Source organism: Penicillium waksmanii, assembly GCF_028829765.1.
Source record: "Penicillium waksmanii strain IBT 27052 chromosome Unknown utg000008l:1.0-5622682.0:1.0-5626561.0, whole genome shotgun sequence".
Classification (NCBI taxonomy): Eukaryota; Fungi; Ascomycota; class Eurotiomycetes; order Eurotiales; family Aspergillaceae; genus Penicillium; species Penicillium waksmanii.
The window spans coordinates 2,615,200-2,633,593 of record NW_026643254.1 but is presented as its reverse complement, the minus strand read 5'-3'; the positions used below and the strand labels follow the sequence as shown (position 1 = coordinate 2,633,593).

General features: G+C 48.1%; 11 protein-coding genes across 11 annotated transcripts; 7 read left to right on the top strand and 4 right to left on the bottom strand.

Annotated features, from left to right (window-relative positions):
• Nucleotides 1-446: 446 nt before the first annotated feature.
• On the bottom strand, nt 447-1,285 carry N7481_009298 (GNAT family N-acetyltransferase; the record flags this gene model as incomplete). Its single annotated transcript, XM_057268517.1, has 3 exons — nt 447-791; nt 851-1,007; nt 1,149-1,285. 3 exons carry the CDS (start codon nt 1,283-1,285, stop codon nt 447-449), a joined length of 639 nt encoding a protein of 212 aa, XP_057119194.1.
• Nucleotides 1,286-2,220: 935 nt separating this feature from the next.
• Nucleotides 2,221-2,859, top strand: N7481_009297 (U4/U6-U5 snRNP complex subunit SNU23; the record flags this gene model as incomplete). The annotated part of the gene is made up of 1 exon (XM_057268516.1): nt 2,221-2,859. One exon carries the CDS (start codon nt 2,221-2,223, stop codon nt 2,857-2,859), a length of 639 nt encoding a protein of 212 aa, XP_057119193.1.
• A 267-nt stretch (nt 2,860-3,126) lies between these two features.
• On the bottom strand, nt 3,127-5,944 carry N7481_009296 (baculoviral IAP repeat-containing protein; the record flags this gene model as incomplete). The annotated part of the gene is made up of 4 exons (XM_057268515.1): nt 3,127-5,221; nt 5,277-5,386; nt 5,449-5,745; nt 5,807-5,944. The coding sequence occupies 4 exons, from the start codon at nt 5,942-5,944 to the stop codon at nt 3,127-3,129; spliced, it is 2,640 nt and encodes an 879-aa protein (XP_057119192.1).
• A 460-nt stretch (nt 5,945-6,404) lies between these two features.
• Nucleotides 6,405-7,936, top strand: N7481_009295 (phosphatidate cytidylyltransferase; the record flags this gene model as incomplete). Its single annotated transcript, XM_057268514.1, has 2 exons — nt 6,405-7,667; nt 7,697-7,936. The coding sequence occupies 2 exons, from the start codon at nt 6,405-6,407 to the stop codon at nt 7,934-7,936; spliced, it is 1,503 nt and encodes a 500-aa protein (XP_057119191.1).
• A 644-nt stretch (nt 7,937-8,580) lies between these two features.
• N7481_009294 (DUF1349 domain-containing protein) lies at nt 8,581-9,210 on the top strand (the record flags this gene model as incomplete). The annotated part of the gene is made up of 1 exon (XM_057268513.1): nt 8,581-9,210. One exon carries the CDS (start codon nt 8,581-8,583, stop codon nt 9,208-9,210), a length of 630 nt encoding a protein of 209 aa, XP_057119190.1.
• Nucleotides 9,211-9,799: 589 nt separating this feature from the next.
• N7481_009293 (uncharacterized protein) lies at nt 9,800-10,258 on the top strand (the record flags this gene model as incomplete). Its single annotated transcript, XM_057268512.1, has 1 exon — nt 9,800-10,258. One exon carries the CDS (start codon nt 9,800-9,802, stop codon nt 10,256-10,258), a length of 459 nt encoding a protein of 152 aa, XP_057119189.1.
• Nucleotides 10,259-10,767: 509 nt separating this feature from the next.
• N7481_009292 (uncharacterized protein) lies at nt 10,768-11,091 on the bottom strand (the record flags this gene model as incomplete). The annotated part of the gene is made up of 2 exons (XM_057268511.1): nt 10,768-10,837; nt 10,898-11,091. 2 exons carry the CDS (start codon nt 11,089-11,091, stop codon nt 10,768-10,770), a joined length of 264 nt encoding a protein of 87 aa, XP_057119188.1.
• Nucleotides 11,092-11,240: 149 nt separating this feature from the next.
• N7481_009291 (uncharacterized protein) lies at nt 11,241-11,618 on the top strand (the record flags this gene model as incomplete). The annotated part of the gene is made up of 1 exon (XM_057268510.1): nt 11,241-11,618. The coding sequence occupies one exon, from the start codon at nt 11,241-11,243 to the stop codon at nt 11,616-11,618; it is 378 nt and encodes a 125-aa protein (XP_057119187.1).
• Nucleotides 11,619-12,052: 434 nt separating this feature from the next.
• Nucleotides 12,053-13,042, bottom strand: N7481_009290 (aminotransferase class IV; the record flags this gene model as incomplete). Its single annotated transcript, XM_057268509.1, has 1 exon — nt 12,053-13,042. One exon carries the CDS (start codon nt 13,040-13,042, stop codon nt 12,053-12,055), a length of 990 nt encoding a protein of 329 aa, XP_057119186.1.
• An 840-nt stretch (nt 13,043-13,882) lies between these two features.
• N7481_009289 (uncharacterized protein) lies at nt 13,883-15,681 on the top strand (the record flags this gene model as incomplete). Its single annotated transcript, XM_057268508.1, has 4 exons — nt 13,883-14,241; nt 14,294-14,958; nt 15,021-15,154; nt 15,202-15,681. The coding sequence occupies 4 exons, from the start codon at nt 13,883-13,885 to the stop codon at nt 15,679-15,681; spliced, it is 1,638 nt and encodes a 545-aa protein (XP_057119185.1).
• A 673-nt stretch (nt 15,682-16,354) lies between these two features.
• N7481_009288 (FAD-dependent oxidoreductase) lies at nt 16,355-17,684 on the top strand (the record flags this gene model as incomplete). Its single annotated transcript, XM_057268507.1, has 5 exons — nt 16,355-16,383; nt 16,436-16,573; nt 16,635-16,738; nt 16,800-16,903; nt 16,971-17,684. 5 exons carry the CDS (start codon nt 16,355-16,357, stop codon nt 17,682-17,684), a joined length of 1,089 nt encoding a protein of 362 aa, XP_057119184.1.
• Nucleotides 17,685-18,394: the final 710 nt, after the last annotated feature.

The following is an 18,394-nucleotide window of genomic DNA, read 5'->3' as shown; positions in this document are numbered from 1 at the left end:
GAATGAACAAAAAGAGAGTGAATATGTTGAATACATTAAAAGCAAAAAAAGAACATTATCCTCAGCAGCCCTTTGGGAATGCTTTTTGACCACCCACCCACCTGAATCCTCACCCGCAAGTCGGCACCAGGCCGCAATGCCGACTGCGGTTCCCACGACCCGGGGAGGAGAACTTCTGGGGGCGAGCGGCTGTGTAGGATAGGCCATCAGAGGTGAGGCCAATTTAAGATGTACACCCCTTAACGATCACATATATGACCTTTTTGACGTCATCATGGCAGTAAGTTGATGTTGCGTAGTAGATCGCGTTCCTTTGAATAGAGAGCAACTGCGATGGTATTCCTTCAGTGATGGCCACTGGTCCATAATGCTTTCCCTAGATTCGTCCATATCACTTCTAGTCTTCGTCGTGGTGATTATTCACTGCGTCCGTCGAAATAAGGCAATCACGACTGCTTAGCACCAGGCATACTTATCATTACCAACCCACTCAACCTCGTCCTCCCGGCCACTCTCTCCTCCATACCATCGAATGGACTACAGACTTCGTCCTTCTCACGGTCTTCATGTCGGTATGTAATTCCCGTCGGTTTCACCATCTCCTGCATCGCTGGAGACGGCCCCCATAATTTCACGGAATGCAGTCCCCATTGTGCGACCTCAGTTTGCGCGGCCAAAAGAACTTCATCGAGCTCGCAGAGCCGTTTCAGATCATTCGCGAAGATAGGTTCTGCAGCTGACAGGTCCTCGGCCGATGGCTCAAAAGTGAGGTTGTGACTAGGGAAAGCACGCTATCCCAGCTTCGAATAGAATTACTTTCCAATATCCGAAAAGAGAACACTAGCCACACATTCACACATTCGGTCGTCTTATTCTGCCAGGTGCGTAATTCCTCGGCCAACTCGGTCATTAGCCGTGAGGCATACCCTTGACCGCGGAATTTAGCATCGGTGAATACACTGGCGACGCCCTGCGTGATCGCCTCGGTAAAGTTACCCTCAGTGTCGCTAATCCATGACTGCTTTCGGAACGTCTCGCAAGATGCTAGGAGAGGTCACTGGTCTCGAGAAAGGTTCTTGTCTACCAAAAATCATTGGCTCATGCTTCCATTTCTCGCTATCATCATGTACGCAGCTTCTTTGACGTACATATCCACGGAAAGAGCGCCTTTCCAGGTGTCGGAGGTTAGTTTCCATATTGCCATGTTCTCGCGATCGGTAGGATGGGCGAGGTGGAGTGATGGGGATCGTGCGTCCGGTAGGGGTAAATGGTTCATAGAGCCCATGTTGTATTATGTTCATTGTACTTCGATGCTTGTTCCCGCCCATCAAATGTGGTGATAACAGAAGTTGCTAAATTGGAACGAGGAATAGGTGCCCAATGCCCTGTTCGGCGCCTGTTCCGAATTACTTACATTAGTCTGCCCCCCCGGCTAGCTGAAGACTAAAACAATATGCAGGACCGAGCGGTAACTATCATTGAACAGAGAAGTATCGGCCGAGGAATAAAATATATATTTTTCATCTCAGCTCGGGGGATACTGGATATTTATACCTATTTTAGCATATTCCGCCTGGTAATTTCGGTTTAACAAATGGAATCAAAGTTGAATTCAGAGCCCATCCGCATCTTGAAGTTTACTCCAACGTTAGGGACAAACGAGGGATCGAAAGAGTCTGTCCGGGGCCCGGCAAATCTCAACAGACAACCTGACTTTCCGACGCCAGAGTCACCGATTAAGACCAACTTGAACTATACACTCATCTTGTTAAATCGATAAGTTCAAGGTAGAAATTGGACTATCTTACCATAAAGACATCATTTGTACCAGCTGCCTGGATCAAATGTGGAAGAAAAGAGCAACATATCTAAATAAAATGGAAGTTAAATGTTGCTCAGGCAGCAATCTTGTATGCAATGCATTCATTTGGAGATTAGGACGACCTGGGTAATCAAGTAGAGTTCCCACCACTATAATCCACCTTGATTACTACCTACTAGTCCTTCCAAAATAGCCAGGTTCAAACCATATTAGACTCGACAGTGATTATTCAAGTGATTTCCTTGCCTTGTCCTGGCAGAAAAAGTCCCCAAAGGCGAAGGGACCAGGCGGTGTGTCCAACCCAACCAATCAGACCTCGCCCCATCCAAAGCTGCCGATGACCTCGATCAAGTCTCATCGAACATCATACCTTGACCAACCATCACATTCCTCCCATAATGTCTCAATCAAACCCTCCAGGAGGACGCTCCTCTGACGTTGTGTCCGCCAAAACCTGGGACCGCGAAGAATACGCCAAAAAGGCTGCCGACGACGAAGCGAAGCGCAAAGCAGAAGGCAAAGCCCGCTACGAAGCCAAGCTCCTCGGCAAGAAATACCACGCACCGGTCGACTACGACTCACTCGAGGCGACGACCGCGCGTCAAAACCGACTCAATGTTTCCTCACAGGTCGGCAAGACGACCATCGTGCCTGCGGGCGCGTCGATGGGCAAGAAGGGCAAAGGTGCAGGATTCTACTGCCCGGACTGCGACCTGACCTTCAAGGACAATATTCAGTTTGTGGAGCATCTGAATAGCAAGCAGCATTTGATTGCGACGGGGCAGAGTGGCGAGGTTGTTCGGGCCGGGGTTAAGGAGGTGCGGACGAGGTTGCGCATGTTGGCGAAGCGGAAGCGGGATCGGGATGAGGAGGAGCGCAAGGCGTGGCAACTGGACCTTGGGGAGAGGTTGAGAGATCGGGAGGAGCAGGATGCCAAGGAGCGGGAGGAGAAGAGGCGCAAGAGGAATGAGAAACGCAGGAAGGGTGGTGTTAAGGAAGAGGATAACTGGGAAGGGCGACTGGGTATCATCGCCTGAGGGGGATTTGTGTAATATAGCGGGAGGCGAGAGGGATACGCGGTTCTTCTTATGATACCCATGGGCGTTTGGAAACTTTTCTTTCTATCTTTGTACAATGTGAGATGGTGACATGAAACTGTATTGGCATTGGTCACCAAAAAATGGGCAAATATTCAAATCATGAGTCTCTCCGATAAGACGCCAGACTCCAAGCAAAAGTAAACTGTGAATCAAGAAATGAATAAAAAAATAAACACAAAACACAAAACACCACATGATGATCATTTAATCCATGCACTCAATAGCCTCGAGCCGCCGCATGGCCCGACCACCCTCTTTCTCGAATTGACTGACCAGCCGTTCACATTCTCTCTTCAGACGATCTTCGCCGTTCTTCGCATTCCATAGAATCCACTGCTCAACATTCATTTTCTTCTCGGGGCTAGTCAAACCAGCCTTGATATCCTTGAAAATTCCGGACAAATCGGCATTCTCCTTGTCACTAGCTTCTCCATATAGCAGTTCATCAATATCCACAGGAGTCCAAGGGTGAGCAGACGCAGGGAATCCTGCATTCGGATTGCGCTTTGAAGGCGAGGGAGTGGTGGTAGTTAATGGGGCCTGCATGGTCTGTTGTCTCGGGGTGGAGGATAGAGCGGGCCGGGAGGATGGTGGCCGATTCTCAGCATCAGATGATTGCGGTGACAACGACGGAGTGCTCTGGTGAGGAGGTGGCAGAGGTGATACCGCTCTGTTCGAGGACTTGGATATCCTTTGGGGCTTGGCCACTTGTTTCCCGCTGACACGAGACCTTTGAGATTCGCTGAATGACTCGGCGAGGTGCTCTTCTTGAGGGATGTCACTGAACCGTTTCGTCGTCTTAGGAGGAACCGGAGTCCTTTCTTTTCGCATCTCTGAAGAAGGTGGCTGAGGAGATGGGACCATCTCAATCTGGTCAGGGATGTCCCCTGGGGTTCCAAATTCATCCATAGACATGGAAGGGGACCGGGTATCATGCTGTTCGTAAAATGGTTCGGGCTCTGACGTGAGCTCAGCTTCAGCCTCAAACTCTGGTTCTGGCTCTGGCTCGGCCTCGACTTCAGGCTCGGACTCAACAACCGGCTCGGGGGTGGGAGAAGGCTCCTTCTTGGATTTCTTGGATTTTTTCGGTTTTTCATCCTTCTTCTTCGAGGACTTCTTCTTCACTGGCTTCTCTTCGGCCTCCGATACAGGATCTGCTTCAGGCTCAGGATTCTGGTGGTCGGTTTCAACAGAAACCAAAGAGTCGTGATGCTCATGTTCTGACATGTCATCATCAATTGGTGTAGGTTCCAAAGATCTTTGTGATGCCTTCTTCTCAGCCTTAGTGTCTTCCTCATTCTTGCTCTTCTTGGTGCTCTGCTTCTTGGACGACTTGCTGGATTTTGTCTTTGGAGCGGGCTCCTCGACCTCGTATTCCTCTATTTGAGTGTCCACTGCTTCGGGCTCCAATGATTTTTCAGTAGCCTTGGATTTCTTTGTGGACTTGGATTTCTTCAAGACACGCGGGGCTGGCTCTGATTCAGCTTCATTCTCCTGCTCGAGCTCCTGTTCAGCCTCGATTTTGGGCTCGGGCTCCTGCACCGCAGGCTCTTCAACATCAGCATCAAGGTCGGCATGGATAGCTGCGTCCAATTCCGAGTCACGTGGAAGACGCTCCTTTGTTGGAGCTTTAGATGAAGTGGATATATCAGAAGCCTTCCGGCCCTTTGATGTAGCTTTCTTCGGTTTGCGGCCTCTCTTTTTCGGGGCCGTTTCATTCACTGACTCTGCATCTTGCATTTCATGGTCCCGAGACTCGTAATTGTATGATCGAGAAATGCTGCTACTTCGTGTGCCTGTCGCTCGGCGTTTTGAGGGAGGCTCTGCGGCTGGTGACTGTTCTCGCTCTTGGGTGGCGACTGGCTCAGGCTCATCGTTGTTGGTCTCCTCGCTCACCCGCTTCTTGCCGCGTCCTACACGCTTTGGCTTTGGTGGCTCGGGCTCATCTTCGGGTTCAGGTTGTACATCATCGACGTTATCGACATCCATTTGGGCCTCTACCTCCTCGTCATGCTGTTTCTTAGCTTTCGCGGTCTTGCCTTTGCCCTTAGGCCCTCTCTTGGCCGGTTTCGCCTTGGTTGTGGTTTGAGACATGATGCTTTGATCTATTTCATCGTCCATATCCATATCCGTATCCAATTCGGGAGCTTCGGAGGTAGTGGTTGCGACGGATTGAGTTGAGACACGGGAAGAAGCCTTGGAAGTACGGGACTTCTTGGTACGAGATCCCTTGCCCTTCTGAGGAGGCTGTGTGAAGACGAAGAAAGAACAGTGAGAAGAGCGGCGGAAATGTTCATCACTAGGGAGACTGTTAGCTGTACAAGATCTTGGGAAGGGACGAAGGGGCCACCCACTAAGGATCATCTTTGGGCTCCCAACCATCGAGGGACAGTTTGCAGTAGGCGCAACTTGCGAGGTCGTCACTGTCATCATTCGGGCAGAAGTACCACCCGCTTTCGACCATCTAGGCTCAGATGTGAGTATCATATCAAAGTGATCATGAGGGGAGATTGAATGTTGCCCTACCTTCTCCGATTGGCACACCCATCCCTTCTTACCATCGTGTGGCCATGAAGTCCCAAATGTCGCGGTACGCGCCTGGATGATTCGCTCACTCATTGGATCCTCGATTTTCTTGGGGTTGGAGCTACGCTGTTGGATGTCCATCATGACAGCCCAACCGCAGTCCGGCGCGTGTTTGAGATGTTCGGTAATAGGGTTGTCCTCTTCTTCCCAGCCATCCAATGCGCGGTGACAGTGGAAGCATGTTGTGTTATCGGGGTTGCTTTCGTAAGGTTTGTAGTAGAAGCCTGCTTGCGCCAACTAAAGTAGAATTATGTTAGAAACCCGTTGCAATAGTTGCTTCAAAGCGAGCAGAACGTACCTCTTCAGGCGATGGGCTTTCGTGAGGCCATGCGATCGCATTGGGGCCTTTGCTATTCGAGGATCTCCGCTTGTCTGGCCGGAGAACAATGTCGAAACTGGCCAGACGGGCCGAAAATGTGTCCATTTCGGTGCCCATGGTGAGGGTAATACCGCAGGGCACTTCAAGTCCCAAATTTCAGGTTCAAAAACCGGCCGTGGGTGTCGTGGTGGGCGAGGGTGTCGTTGTTGATGCGGACTGTTTGGACTGTTTACTTTACTTTACGGTTGGTTGTTATGCGGCACGCGAATGCACGTGACTACCGAGTGACTAAGCCTCCCAGCGACGTCAGACCCGAATGTTGTCCGAACCGATTGCCTACGTGGGACATCTTATTCCCTCCTTTTCCCTCGCCAATTGATCCCTGCAGAGTATTACTTATGCTGCAGGAGCTGGTGCCCTTGAGTTTATCTACTTGAGCCTCGCGCTCCGCTCCCTTGAAACCCTCTCCACTCCGCCGCTCCGCTGATCCGCCATCACGCGCCTAACTGTGAGTTCCCGAGTCTCGGCACTCAACATCCGGGATCAAGTTCATGCTGACGGTAACTTCTGCTGCTAGATGGTTCTCCCTCAGAGAACCGGCCTGAGTGCCATTTTGAGGTCTCGATCTCGTCTTTCTACCCTTCCATGGCTGCCTGCTTCCGTCCGCTATATTTCCATTGATTCCCGCCCGACCTCGGACTCTCCTTCCTACCGATCTTCACAATCCACTCTTTCAAAATCAAATTTACTATACAATGTCCCACCCGGACTATCTACCTCCTCCCAGCCCTTCTCGACGTCCCCGTCGTTGAGCAATACCGCCGATTGGGACCACAATCCAAACCTCGCCATCTCAAACTTCTCCGAACTTCCGTCGAAGGATTTCGGTGTCAACCAACATATGCTCATAAACCAAGAATTTAAGGAAGCTTTGCGACAAATTCTTTGGCAATTCCGGGCCCCAATTCGATACGCTTTCGCATATGGATCGGGCGTCTTCACCCAAACAGGGGCTTCTAGTTCCTCCTCTACACACCCATCGGCACCCGCCGCCATTAAAAACATGCAACAAGGCTCGGGTAAAATGATCGATTTCATATTCGGAGTTTCATATTCCCAACATTGGCATTCCCTGAACCTCCATCAACATCGTGACCATTACTCCGGATTGGGCTCTCTCGGATCGTATGTGGTTTCACAGGTACAAGATCAGTTCGGAGCAGGTGTATATTTCAATACTCACATCACGGTGAATGGAACGTTGATCAAGTACGGAGTGGTGAACTTGGACACACTTTGCACGGATCTTACGCAGTGGAACACCCTATATCTTGCGGGCCGATTGCAAAAACCGGTCAAGATTCTTCGGGATCACCCTAAAGTTCGATTGGCGAATCAAATGAACCTGCTGTCTGCTCTGCGTGTGGCGCTATTACTCCTTCCAGAACGCTTCAGTGAATTTGAACTTTATAGCACGATCGCAGGTATCAGCTACATGGGTGATCTGCGCATGGTTCTCCCTGCAGAAGACCCCGGCAAGGTGCGTAACATTGTCTCTGGACAGATGGCCCACTTCCGGCGGTTGTATGCACCGCTCATCGAAAATCTTCCCAACGTCAACTTCAGCGATCCTCGTTGTAGCCAGAATGATTGGATCGATGATCCGGATGCGATCTTGTCAATGGTGCAGGACATGGATCCGGTCAAGCGTGGAAACATGGTTCGCCGACTACCGGAATCGTTCCGTGAGAAAGTCTACTTCCAGTACCAGTCGCGCTACGCTATTCCGCGGGCCGATTTCGACAAGATGATGGCAGAGAACAATGACAGCCAGGATATCGTTCGACGCCCCCAGGAGGACCCTTCGAGCGCCGGATTGCCAGTGATGAGAGCCTTCAGCAAGAGGTTTCCACTTCTATCATGAAAACCATTCGTTGGCCAAGCACTGTTCAGACCATCAAGGGACCCTTGACTGCTGGTCTGGGCAAAAGCTGGACTTACCTCAAGGAAAAGCGTGAGAAGCACAAAAAGTCACAGGCTCAATCGAAACAGGCGACAGTATCGCCGCCACCTTCGTCAACCGAGAAGACTGGCACGAAGAAAGATTAAAACTTACATTGCACATTTTTCTGGCATTGGAATTGTACGAGCCCCGAGAGGCAACCGGGCATACCAAGGCGTTGTGTGGCATATGCATGTTTATCCATTTGTGTTATCTATGCATATGTAAAAAAAAAACAGTATAAATCCACATATTCTTTTAATAGATTAAAGCGATTCGTAAATGGTTTAGCTCTAGAATTTAGTCTTGTTATCTTCCCTCCATTCCTAGACATAAAAGTACTGATCACCTCAAAAAAATTAACGGATCTATCCTCATTGGGAAAACATGCAGCTCAGTCGGTCCCTCCAAGGAAAAGAGGACAGCAACTCAAGTGACTGAGGGTGGACATATCTTAAGGTTACAATCTCTCCTCTCGGGCCCCACCAAAAGAGAAGTGAAACTAATTTTACTTGATTTGGAAGGTGAGCCAAGGTTTTAGTGGGGAAGTGGGGGTTTTCAATGGCGTCCATTTGACGACGATTTGCGTCTGTGCCTCGCCAAGTATTTATATGACCAAGGATATGCGCTATTTACACGAGTGATATGAACAGGGTTCCCGCACCTGAAAGTCATTAAAGGACTTGAAGGACCTCAAAGGTCCTGGCTTCCAGCCCAGACCTGAAACCCCCCCTCCCATGCAAGTTTGACCATGGCTCTATCGACTTTTTCGGAAGCCAGTTCTTGGCGTTGGATGAATTACGACTCTGCTGCTACAACTCCCGTCGGACAAGATGTGGCCATCTACTCGCCTCCAGATACCGATATTTGGAGACCATCCATGGACAAAAACAACTTCACGGCACCCTATCTTTACACCCAAATGAAATCTTCAGAGTTCCAGAGTGTTTCTGTTACTGTGCAAGCCGACTGGAAGACACTTTTTGATCAAGGAGGAATTGCCATTACTTTCCCTCGCGATGATACTCCACTCCAGTGGATCAAGGCGGGGATCGAGTATACCGACGGCGCACCTTACCTTGGCGTTGTTGCCACCCAGAGTCTCTCTGATTGGAGCTTGAGCCCGATGTTAAATGCCTCTGACTCCAAGACTGCAACAATAGAAATTGTTCGTGATAAAACGGACGCGTGGGTTTATGTGCATGAGGGAACATCGCGGAGGTCTCTTCGACAAATTACTTGGGCATTCAACGAAGATACCCCGGAGTATATGCATGTGGGCTTATATGCTGCAAAGCCAACACGGGAGAGTGAATCAGGACACGAGCTTGACAAGCTCGCGGTGACATTCAAATCATTTAGTCTTAGGACAATGGATTGAGAGGCAACATTCAGGCTGCCCTCTGCATTCTATGCATCCATTTCCCTATATTTCGAAGATGAATCGCAATTTCTGTTAACTGAACTAGTAATAATGCCAATAGCTTTGTAGCTTGGCTTCTCCCCGCGATTGATTAGAGTATATATGAGACATCCGCTAAGATACTGAAAAGTTGGCAAAGTAACACCTTCATAGACGATGATGTTTTCAGTGTCAGAATCCGCAAAGTAGTAAATAAATCCGACCCTACTTATACTAGCTCGAGATACAAGATAAGGATTGTTTGCCCTAACGAGACCACGGTTCAGCCACGCCGTCGGGTTGCCACCGAGTGATGGGCTTAGTAAATACCCCCCGGACCCCGGAGCTACCCCGCGAATTAAGTTCTCACATCTCCTCAACCTTTGACTTATGGTAAATTGCCATGAATAGTATGCCGCAGTCGTCCACACAGACCCGGAGAACAAATAGTCTGGGGCGCGCGAAATCTCCTTGTCAGGACTGCCAACAGTCAGACCTTCTGTGTGATCGTGCCCGCCCAAGATGCTCTACTTGCATCAGCAATGGCACAGCCTGCAGAGGCTACAAAATGGATCTACGCTGGCAGCTTGGCGTCGCATCGAAAGGCAACCTGGTGGGCTTTAGCTATCCAGCACCAACTGCCGTCACTGCTTCAATTGACATTCAAGATCAGAATGTTAGCAAGAAGAGGCGATGGAGAGGAAAGACTTCCAAAGTCACAGGAGATCGCCATTTCCGGTTCGTGGAGGGCAGTTCAGCGGATAAATTAGGTCGCAAATCAAAGACAGCCCCAAAACCGAAATCTGTCCCGTCAAAAAGCGGCAGGCCAAAGCGACGTGAAGAGAATCCCGATGTTGAACCTAATTTTGAGTCGCCAGGCGTTTCGCCTGTATCATTATCATTTCTGACATCACCCGATGCCAACGAAGTCGTTATAGACGCAAATCCTGATTGCGGTAAGCGAAGTCGATTTATTTCCCCCTTCTACTATCTTGCTTACCATCCCTCTAGTAAACGCCTCAATTGAGTCACCAGAAACGTTCTCATTAAACCATAACCAAACATGTCCCGATTATGAGACTTTTGGCACCCCAAGAATCTACCCAGCAGAAGACACCAATGAGGAAGCCAGTGATGCAAATACTTGTAGGCCCTTGGATCTCTGAATATTCATCTCTGATTATCACTGACCAACTTTTGCAGACTCTCAAATATTGATACCCGCGAAAGTACAATCCGTCAACTTAGACCACGGTTACCACGACATTCTATCCTGCTGCAAGTAGATCCATGGTCCACTATACATTAGTATGACTCTTCAATAACAGGCTTTCTAGATGACAAATATATCTGCGCCATTCCACTGACTGCAGACTGTTTTTTAAACCCTTTCCGAGTTTCCGATCAAACGTATATGGTCTCACAGCATCTTCTCCACGCTATTATGGCCACTTCACTGTTTCATCTGAACCGTCACAACGAGAGCAGTGACAGTATTACCTTGGTTGATTCCCACCGGTCAGAGTCCCTAGGGCTCTATTCAATGGCGCTCGGCAGTCCTGCCTGGCAAGACAAAGCGGTTACATTCTTGGACACAGCGCTCCTTCTGATGTACTTAGATGTGAGTTACCTGATAAGAAAATCTTGAAAAAATATCTATGCTTACCTCACTGTGAAACCTAGTCTGCCCAATCCGCCTTGGGACTCTACCACATTCACCTCCAAGGCGTTCGAAGCATAATAGAAAGTTGTGGCGGCGGATCCGCGCTCATTCCCAACAACTCCAAGCTGAGAGCCGAACTTGCCATGTTCATATGGTAAATAAAACCGTGACATCAACCCCAAAGACTGATCTGACATAATCAAGGTACGATGCGACAATAGCTTTGCTGGCACGGGAAGAACTCGTATTGCCTTTATCATATCTGGAATGCATTCTTCGACACGGACAATCTGACGGGTGGAGCTACTTGGAGTTGACCGGCTGCCTTGAAGAATTTGTGGTCATAATGGCCAAAATCGCAAGCTTGGCGCAACAACACAAACTTGCATTGGAAAAGGAGAATCTTTACTTCGATATCAACGCAGTAGATGAGGTCGAACGGACATTGCGGAGTATACCGTCGCCGTATCCTACTTTCAACGCGGACTTCGACGAGGAGGCGCTTGATTTGCTTCGAGATCGCTATCACTGCACCGAAGCCTGGCGAAATGCTCTTCTGATTTATATCGAAAGGGTCTTTCGCTGGACACGGGGAGAACCAGCACCTTCAAATGCAAAATACATTGCTCGCAGTATAATGGAGCATGCCAGATGTATACGAAGAGAGAACAACTTCCAGAAACAAATTCTCTTGCCCTTATTTTCTTGCTGGCGCAGAGATTAGACGAGAAGAGGATCGGGAATTTGTGAGGGATTATTGCTCATGGTGGACTAGTTTATGTGGCTCCAAGATGTTCATCGATGCTTCTGACCTTTGTGAGGAGATCTGGGAGCGAGCAGACAAAGAAGGTTCCCAAGGCATATGGTGGGGGGGAATCATTGATAAGCGATGCTCAGATTCAAAGCTTCCGATCCGCCCTCAAATCCTGCTGGGTTGATATCATCTTGTGTGGTTTTTCAGCGGTATAATGAAACCAAGCTTTAACGTAATCTCTACCAATACCAGCAAAGGCATCTTGATTCTAGAACACCTGGGTATGGATTGTAATTTTAGGAAGACTGGCCATAATAATAGAGACGAAGTGAGGAATAAAATCTGGTTGACTAAGGTAAACAAAAAGATATCTAAATACATTTTCTTCCACTGCCGGGCTGCTACTATAGTCTCTGTGTTCTGCCGCTGTCTGTATAGGTCAAGGCGTAGCTATAAGCAGGATCATAGTGCATCGCCCAGTATCCATCCCAGATGCGCTTGGTCAAAGGGCCAACTTGGCCGTTGCCAACCGGTTTGCCGTCCAGAGAAGTGATCGGCATAATCCCACCAGCAGTCGTACACATGAACAACTCATCGCATTGGTAGACAGACTCGGTAGGCACGAATTCAACACGAACCTCGATGCTGTTGGCTCTTGCAACATCGATTACACTCTTTCGTGTCACACCCTCGAGAACTCCGCGTTGGGGAGTGTACAAAATTCCGTTCTTGACGAGAACGATGTTGAAGCCAGAACCTTCGGTCAAGTGTCCATCTCCGTCTGTGAGGAAGGGGTAGTCTGCACCACGGTCCGAGGCCTCGAACAATCCACGGGTCAAATCGCCCCATTGGAGGTTCTTGATGGTCGGATCGAAACTGCCAACCGGAGTTCTTCGCACAGTACGGGCGATGATAGCGCTACCTCCATTGTACTGAATTTCGGGCTCCATCACCCAAACATAAGGCAGAATAAACATGTAGAGATTCTGCTTCATAATATCCTCGGCCTTGGATCCTCGAACACCGACAAGACCCCGAGTGACTATCAACTCGACAAATGCATCCTTGATTCCACTCTTGGCGACCATTTCCTCAAGGGTAGATTTGATATCCTCCTTTGAGAGAGGTAACTGCATCCGCATCTTATGACAGCTAGCGTCGAGGCGAGCAAGGTGGTCATCAAGGCGGAAGAAGCGCCCGTCCCAGATTGAAGGCACATCATAAGTGAGGTCTCCATGCATGAATCCTTGGTCTCTCAGTGGTATACGTGCCTGGTCAAAAGGGACTAGTTGGCCCTCAACCCAGGCGATACCCTTGGCGAACGGATTGCTGCTCGACTCGAGGGAGGCATTTCGAGCAGAGTAGGCGCTGAACACCTTGTCCATGGAAGTCATCGTGGGAAAGAAATAGGTGGAATGTTTTTAATAGAAAGAAAGAGAGTATACGTTGCTGAGTCACTAATGTGAGACTGTAAAATGGTGCTGTGAACAATGAGAATACATGTCTACTGTTAAATAGATTTTGGTAGCGCTGTCAAGTATGACATGGCTTGGCGAGATTCGTCCGTTCACATGCAACCCTGTCCAATTTTACCTAAACGATTCAATATTTCTGCATCGAGATTAGTGTTACCATATTAGTTTAAATTGAAATGATGCCTGGAGATTCGGAATTGCTGATTTCCCAGAGTGAACCATCTGTGCTCTTACCTTCCACATATGGCAAAATAAGGACCGCTCGACCCCGCTCTGCCTAGCGTACCCTAGTGTACTTCTTACTGGGCAAAAAGGTTACGGTGATTAGCGGCAGATAAGCTGAGTGGCGCGTGGGACATTTTCGACTGACTTTCCCGGGGATCTGTCAGCCGAGCCAAAATCGAATTATTGTCGTCAAAAATCCCGTCGGCCATGGAATTCCCAAAGTCAACGTCGTTAGATGTCCTCTTCCGGCAACACATGAGTTGAATTATCGTCCTCCGTACCGGTAATGAAGATATGGCGTTTCTTATTTTGCAGTTTACGATGACTAGTGACAGAAAGGGGTACTCACCTGCGAATATATGACGTCTGGAGGGGGTAAATATGAAGGCAACACCCAGAAGACATCGACAACTTATAGTTAGCCACCTGAGGGGATTTCAATTTCGACTCACACAAAAGTCTCCTGATAAGAGTGATCGACTCTCACAGCCATTATCATTATCATCATCATTCAGACAAAGAAGAAATTGCGAAATGGCCATCTCAAGCACTCAAGATGATCATGCAACGCGCAGAACAGATCTCGATGATCTTGAATTGGAATCTGTAGGATACAGGCGTGAGATGCCACGTCAATTCTCGATCTGGTCACTTGGTGCCTTGTCATTCACTCTTACTTGTACATGGTTGGGAACTGGCTCGTCTGTTGGCATTGCTCTCCAGGAAGGGTCTTACGCCGGGACCTTATGGTCGCTTCCAATTGCAGGAATAATGACGACTATTGTATCCCTCGGAATGGCCGAGTTGGCATCTGCATACCCCGTGGCTGGTGCTCAGTATTACTGGGCTTTCATGGTGGCAAGTGACGACTGGAAAGCATTTGCGTCATACCTGTAAGTCTCATGCATCGAAATCTCACACTTGGACTTTTAACTGAGAAGGTAGAAATGCGTGGATGAGCATAATTGGTTGGTGGCTTGGAGCTGGATCAGTCGCCAATTTTGTCTCTGGGATGGTTTTGGATATCGTACTTATTTGGTACCCCAGCTACTCTTTTCAACACTGGCATCAATACTTGATATATGTTGCCATTATTTGGCTGGCCATTGCGATCAACATACTGGCATCTAGGCTGTTGCCTTTATTCAACAAACTGATATTTATTCTCTCGGTCTTCACTTTGACAGGGACAACTATCACTCTCTTCATCGTTAGTCGACAGAACCATGCACCCTTATCTTCTATTTTCGCAGACACAAGTACCCATAGCGGATGGAAAAGCGATGGATTCGGCTTCATGCTTGCAGTTAGCAACGCAGTCTTTGCTTTCCTAGGGAGCGACTGCGGTGCTCATCTATGTGAAGAAATCCACAATCCTTCTCGAAATGTACCCATGGTGATTGTATTTCCCCTTATCGTGGGCCTTGTTACTGCCTTTCCGTTTGCTTGTGCATTGATGTACTCGGTACATGATCTTACTTCTGTCCTCAACTCGGTCACTGGATTACCTTTGATCGAGATTTATTTCCAAGGAACCAACTCTACAGTCGCAGCTTCGGTTTTGATGAGTACCTTTGCGTTTTGCTTTTTTGGCTGCCTTGTTGCCAATGGTAAGATTATCGCGAAGAGTTCAAAAAAGGGTCTTATAGTCGCTAATTACTAGTTTATACAGTTACAACGTGTTCTCGTACACTCTGGGCTGTATCTCGAGATGGAGCGATTCCATTTGGCAAGATCTGGATGCGAGTCCACCGTACATTCCAGATGCCATCAAATGCTGCACTTCTTTCGGGTACATGTGTTACTGTAAGTACGATGTCCGTAAGTGAGAGATATTCTGCTGACGTGAAAAGATTTACGGAGTTATCTTTATTGGATCCACGACTGCATTCTCATCTATGGTCAATGCAGCCATTGTCTTCCAGCAGACTTCGTGCATTATACCCCAAGCTATTGTACTCCTACGTGGGCGTAGCAAAGTACTACCAAAGCGCTATTTTAACCTAGGAGTATTTGGGGCCCCTATAAATGCAATTGCAGTTTCATGGGTCCTTTTTCTGGATGTTCTATATTGCTTCCCAACGTCAATGCCGGTGACGCCACAAAATATGAGCTATGTTTCCGTCGTTACAGTGGGACTCATCAGTTTCGTGATTGTTTTATGGTTTCTTAACAAACGCAATACCTTCAAAGGGCCGAATGTGGATTATAATTTGTTGAATATGCGACGCATGGCAAATCTCCGCGGTGAAGAGTCGATTATAGAGGGTACGAATCTTGAGACAGGAAGTGTGAACTCGCAGAAAATTGGAAAGATGGAATCACATAGTTGATTTGTTCTCGGGTTTTAGACTGCGCTAGGACTTTTCATGTCGTCAGTTAGTTGTTGAGATATTTGCGCGAGAATAAATCCATTATTACTATTTTTCAAGATATGATTTACAGAAAATCCAGATTTGAAGCCCACTAGGCCATAGATCTAATTTATCACTTCCCTAAACTCACTTCTGGTCGTCTGCTGGGAATTTGTGTGCCGTTCCAAGGGCCATGATGGAGCTCCGGATGAGAGTGAGGAAGACGGAATGGTGGATGGATGAGATATAGCAAACAATCTATTTCGAAGGCATGGCATCTTGATGCCTCAGACACCTACATAGCAGCACGCTCACCTTCCAAAAATGGCAATATAAAGTATTTAGTCATCTGACTTAACCTGGTAGCTTATCTGCCCTCTCTCGAACTAGTGGCCCGTATATCGATCAGATTTGGTAACATTATTGAGACGTTTATGCCAATTTGTTTCCATCCGGTGCTTGGGTAATTTCCCTCCGATAGAGTGATAGCAGCACTTTCCAAGAGCGGCAGGTAATTCGACGTCACCACTGTCTACTGTAATTTGGGCTAAAAGGAGGAGAAACTCCTCAATATATATAGGTTAAATCGAATCCGACTTCATTCTATTGATCCCCGTGATTTCTGCTCAATCTGCGATCGATTTTTCATACAATGACCGAGAAGAACGTTGTAGTGATCGGGTAATGCTTGTTGGGGGTTTCCGAAAATACCACAAGGGCTAACTGAAAAAAGGGCGGGTGTTGCAGGTCTTACCACTGCACTTCTGCTGTCGAGGATCCCCGGTTATAGAATTGTTGTGGCTGCCAAACATATGCCAGGTGATTATGACATCGAATACGCCTCTCCATGGGCAGGGGCCAACTATATGCCGTAAGTCATCAAGCCGCACAATACTGCATGTTTAGAATTCTAATATGTCTTTTTGAACAAGTGTCTCTTTGCGAGGCACCGATGCCGCAGAGTGGGATAGAAAAACGTGGAAGGCATTTAATGAACTAGCACTCAATTTCCCAGAATCCGGCATTCATTTCCAAGGTGAGATTGTATTATTCGTCTACTGAACTCCACGATTGTCTCCTTGCTAAGATAGACAAAGACTGCGAAATAAGGAATCGGTCTAAGGACGTTGGCTCTGCCACAGCCGACTGGTTCTCCGAATTGCTTTCGTCCTCGCCGTGGTTCAAAGATGTTGTTCCAAGTGTAAGACATAATATACGCCCCATGCCTATAAAGATGATGCAGTGCTAATGAAAGCCGGTTAAAATAGTTCCGCACTCTCTCAAAAGAGGAACTTCAACCAGGAATTGATTCGGCAATCAACTTTACTTCAGTCTGTATAAATACAGCCCTTTATCTTCCATGGCTTGTGTCGAGGTGCCTTGAAAATAAGGTTATTTTCAAAAGAGCCATCCTTGGCCACATCTCCGAGGCTTCTTCCCTCAACATCCATCCATCGGGTCATGTTGACCTTGTTATCAACTGCACGGGTCTGATGGCTTCCAAGCTTGGTGGGGTAGAAGACCAAACTGTGGTCGCAGCTCGTGGACAAATCGTGATTGTTCGCAACGAAGTGGAAAAAATGGTTAACCTTTCAGGAACGGATGATGGGGACGAGGAGGCATGCTATATCATGGCCAGGGCTGCCGGTGGGGGTACGGTCATTGGTGGATCGTACCAGAAGGGTAACTGGGAGTCTCAGCCAGATCCTAATCTCGCAGTACGGATCATGAAGCGTGCCGTCCAAGCTTGTCCGGAGTTAACAGGGGGGAAGGGGATCGAGGCCCTTGATGTGATCCGACATGGTGTCGGGTTGAGGCCAGTTCGAGAAGGAGGCACAAGAATTGAAAAGGAGAAAGTGGGTGATTTATGGGTTGTGCACAACTATGGCGCTGGGGGTGCAGGATATCAATCATCATATGGGTGCGCCGAGGCTGCGGTGAGGCTCGTGCGGGCTGCTTTGGAAATTCAAACGAAGCTGTAGCCAGGTGAACGGAATTTTTTTTACGAGATAGTCTGATGGAAAATGAATCAAAAGAGAGTAGTATTAAAAATTAATACTTACTACTTTCTGGAAATTCCACAAGTGGCTGGAGTTCCGACCCGCTACGTTGTCCTACAGCTCCAATTGATGATATAAGAGTTTGACTGCAGTAGTACTACTGGTATATAATATAAGGAGGGCCACGCATATTTTAGAATAAGCAAGAACACTCTATTCACAGTACTCCGAATCCGAGTTCCTAGTAACACTAGTACTAGGTAGATTACGTTCAAGTCTAACTCTAATAGTATGCATCACCGCCCGAGTACGGCACAACATATACGAGGCGGACCCACTCGAGGGCGGAATTGCATCATTTCATGCAGATACTGCTAGTCTGACGATACTAGTAATCATTCAGAGAGAAACTGACTAGTACACCCCGCATTATAGATATCCACACAATATTCTATATAATAACTACTAATAGTTACTACTCTAGTTACTACTCTAGTTATGTATGGCCCTGAGCGGAAGGCACCCCCGCGTCGTCTCCACTTCTGCGCCTTTTAGCTTTCCCCACCGCCTCTAATTTCTCCCCTCTTCCCCTTCCCCAGTCTCGGACACCCTTGCATCACATCAGATCGCGACTTGGCTTGGCTTGACTCCAGGGCTTCCTCGCACTCAGAGCCTCACAGTTGCACATAGCA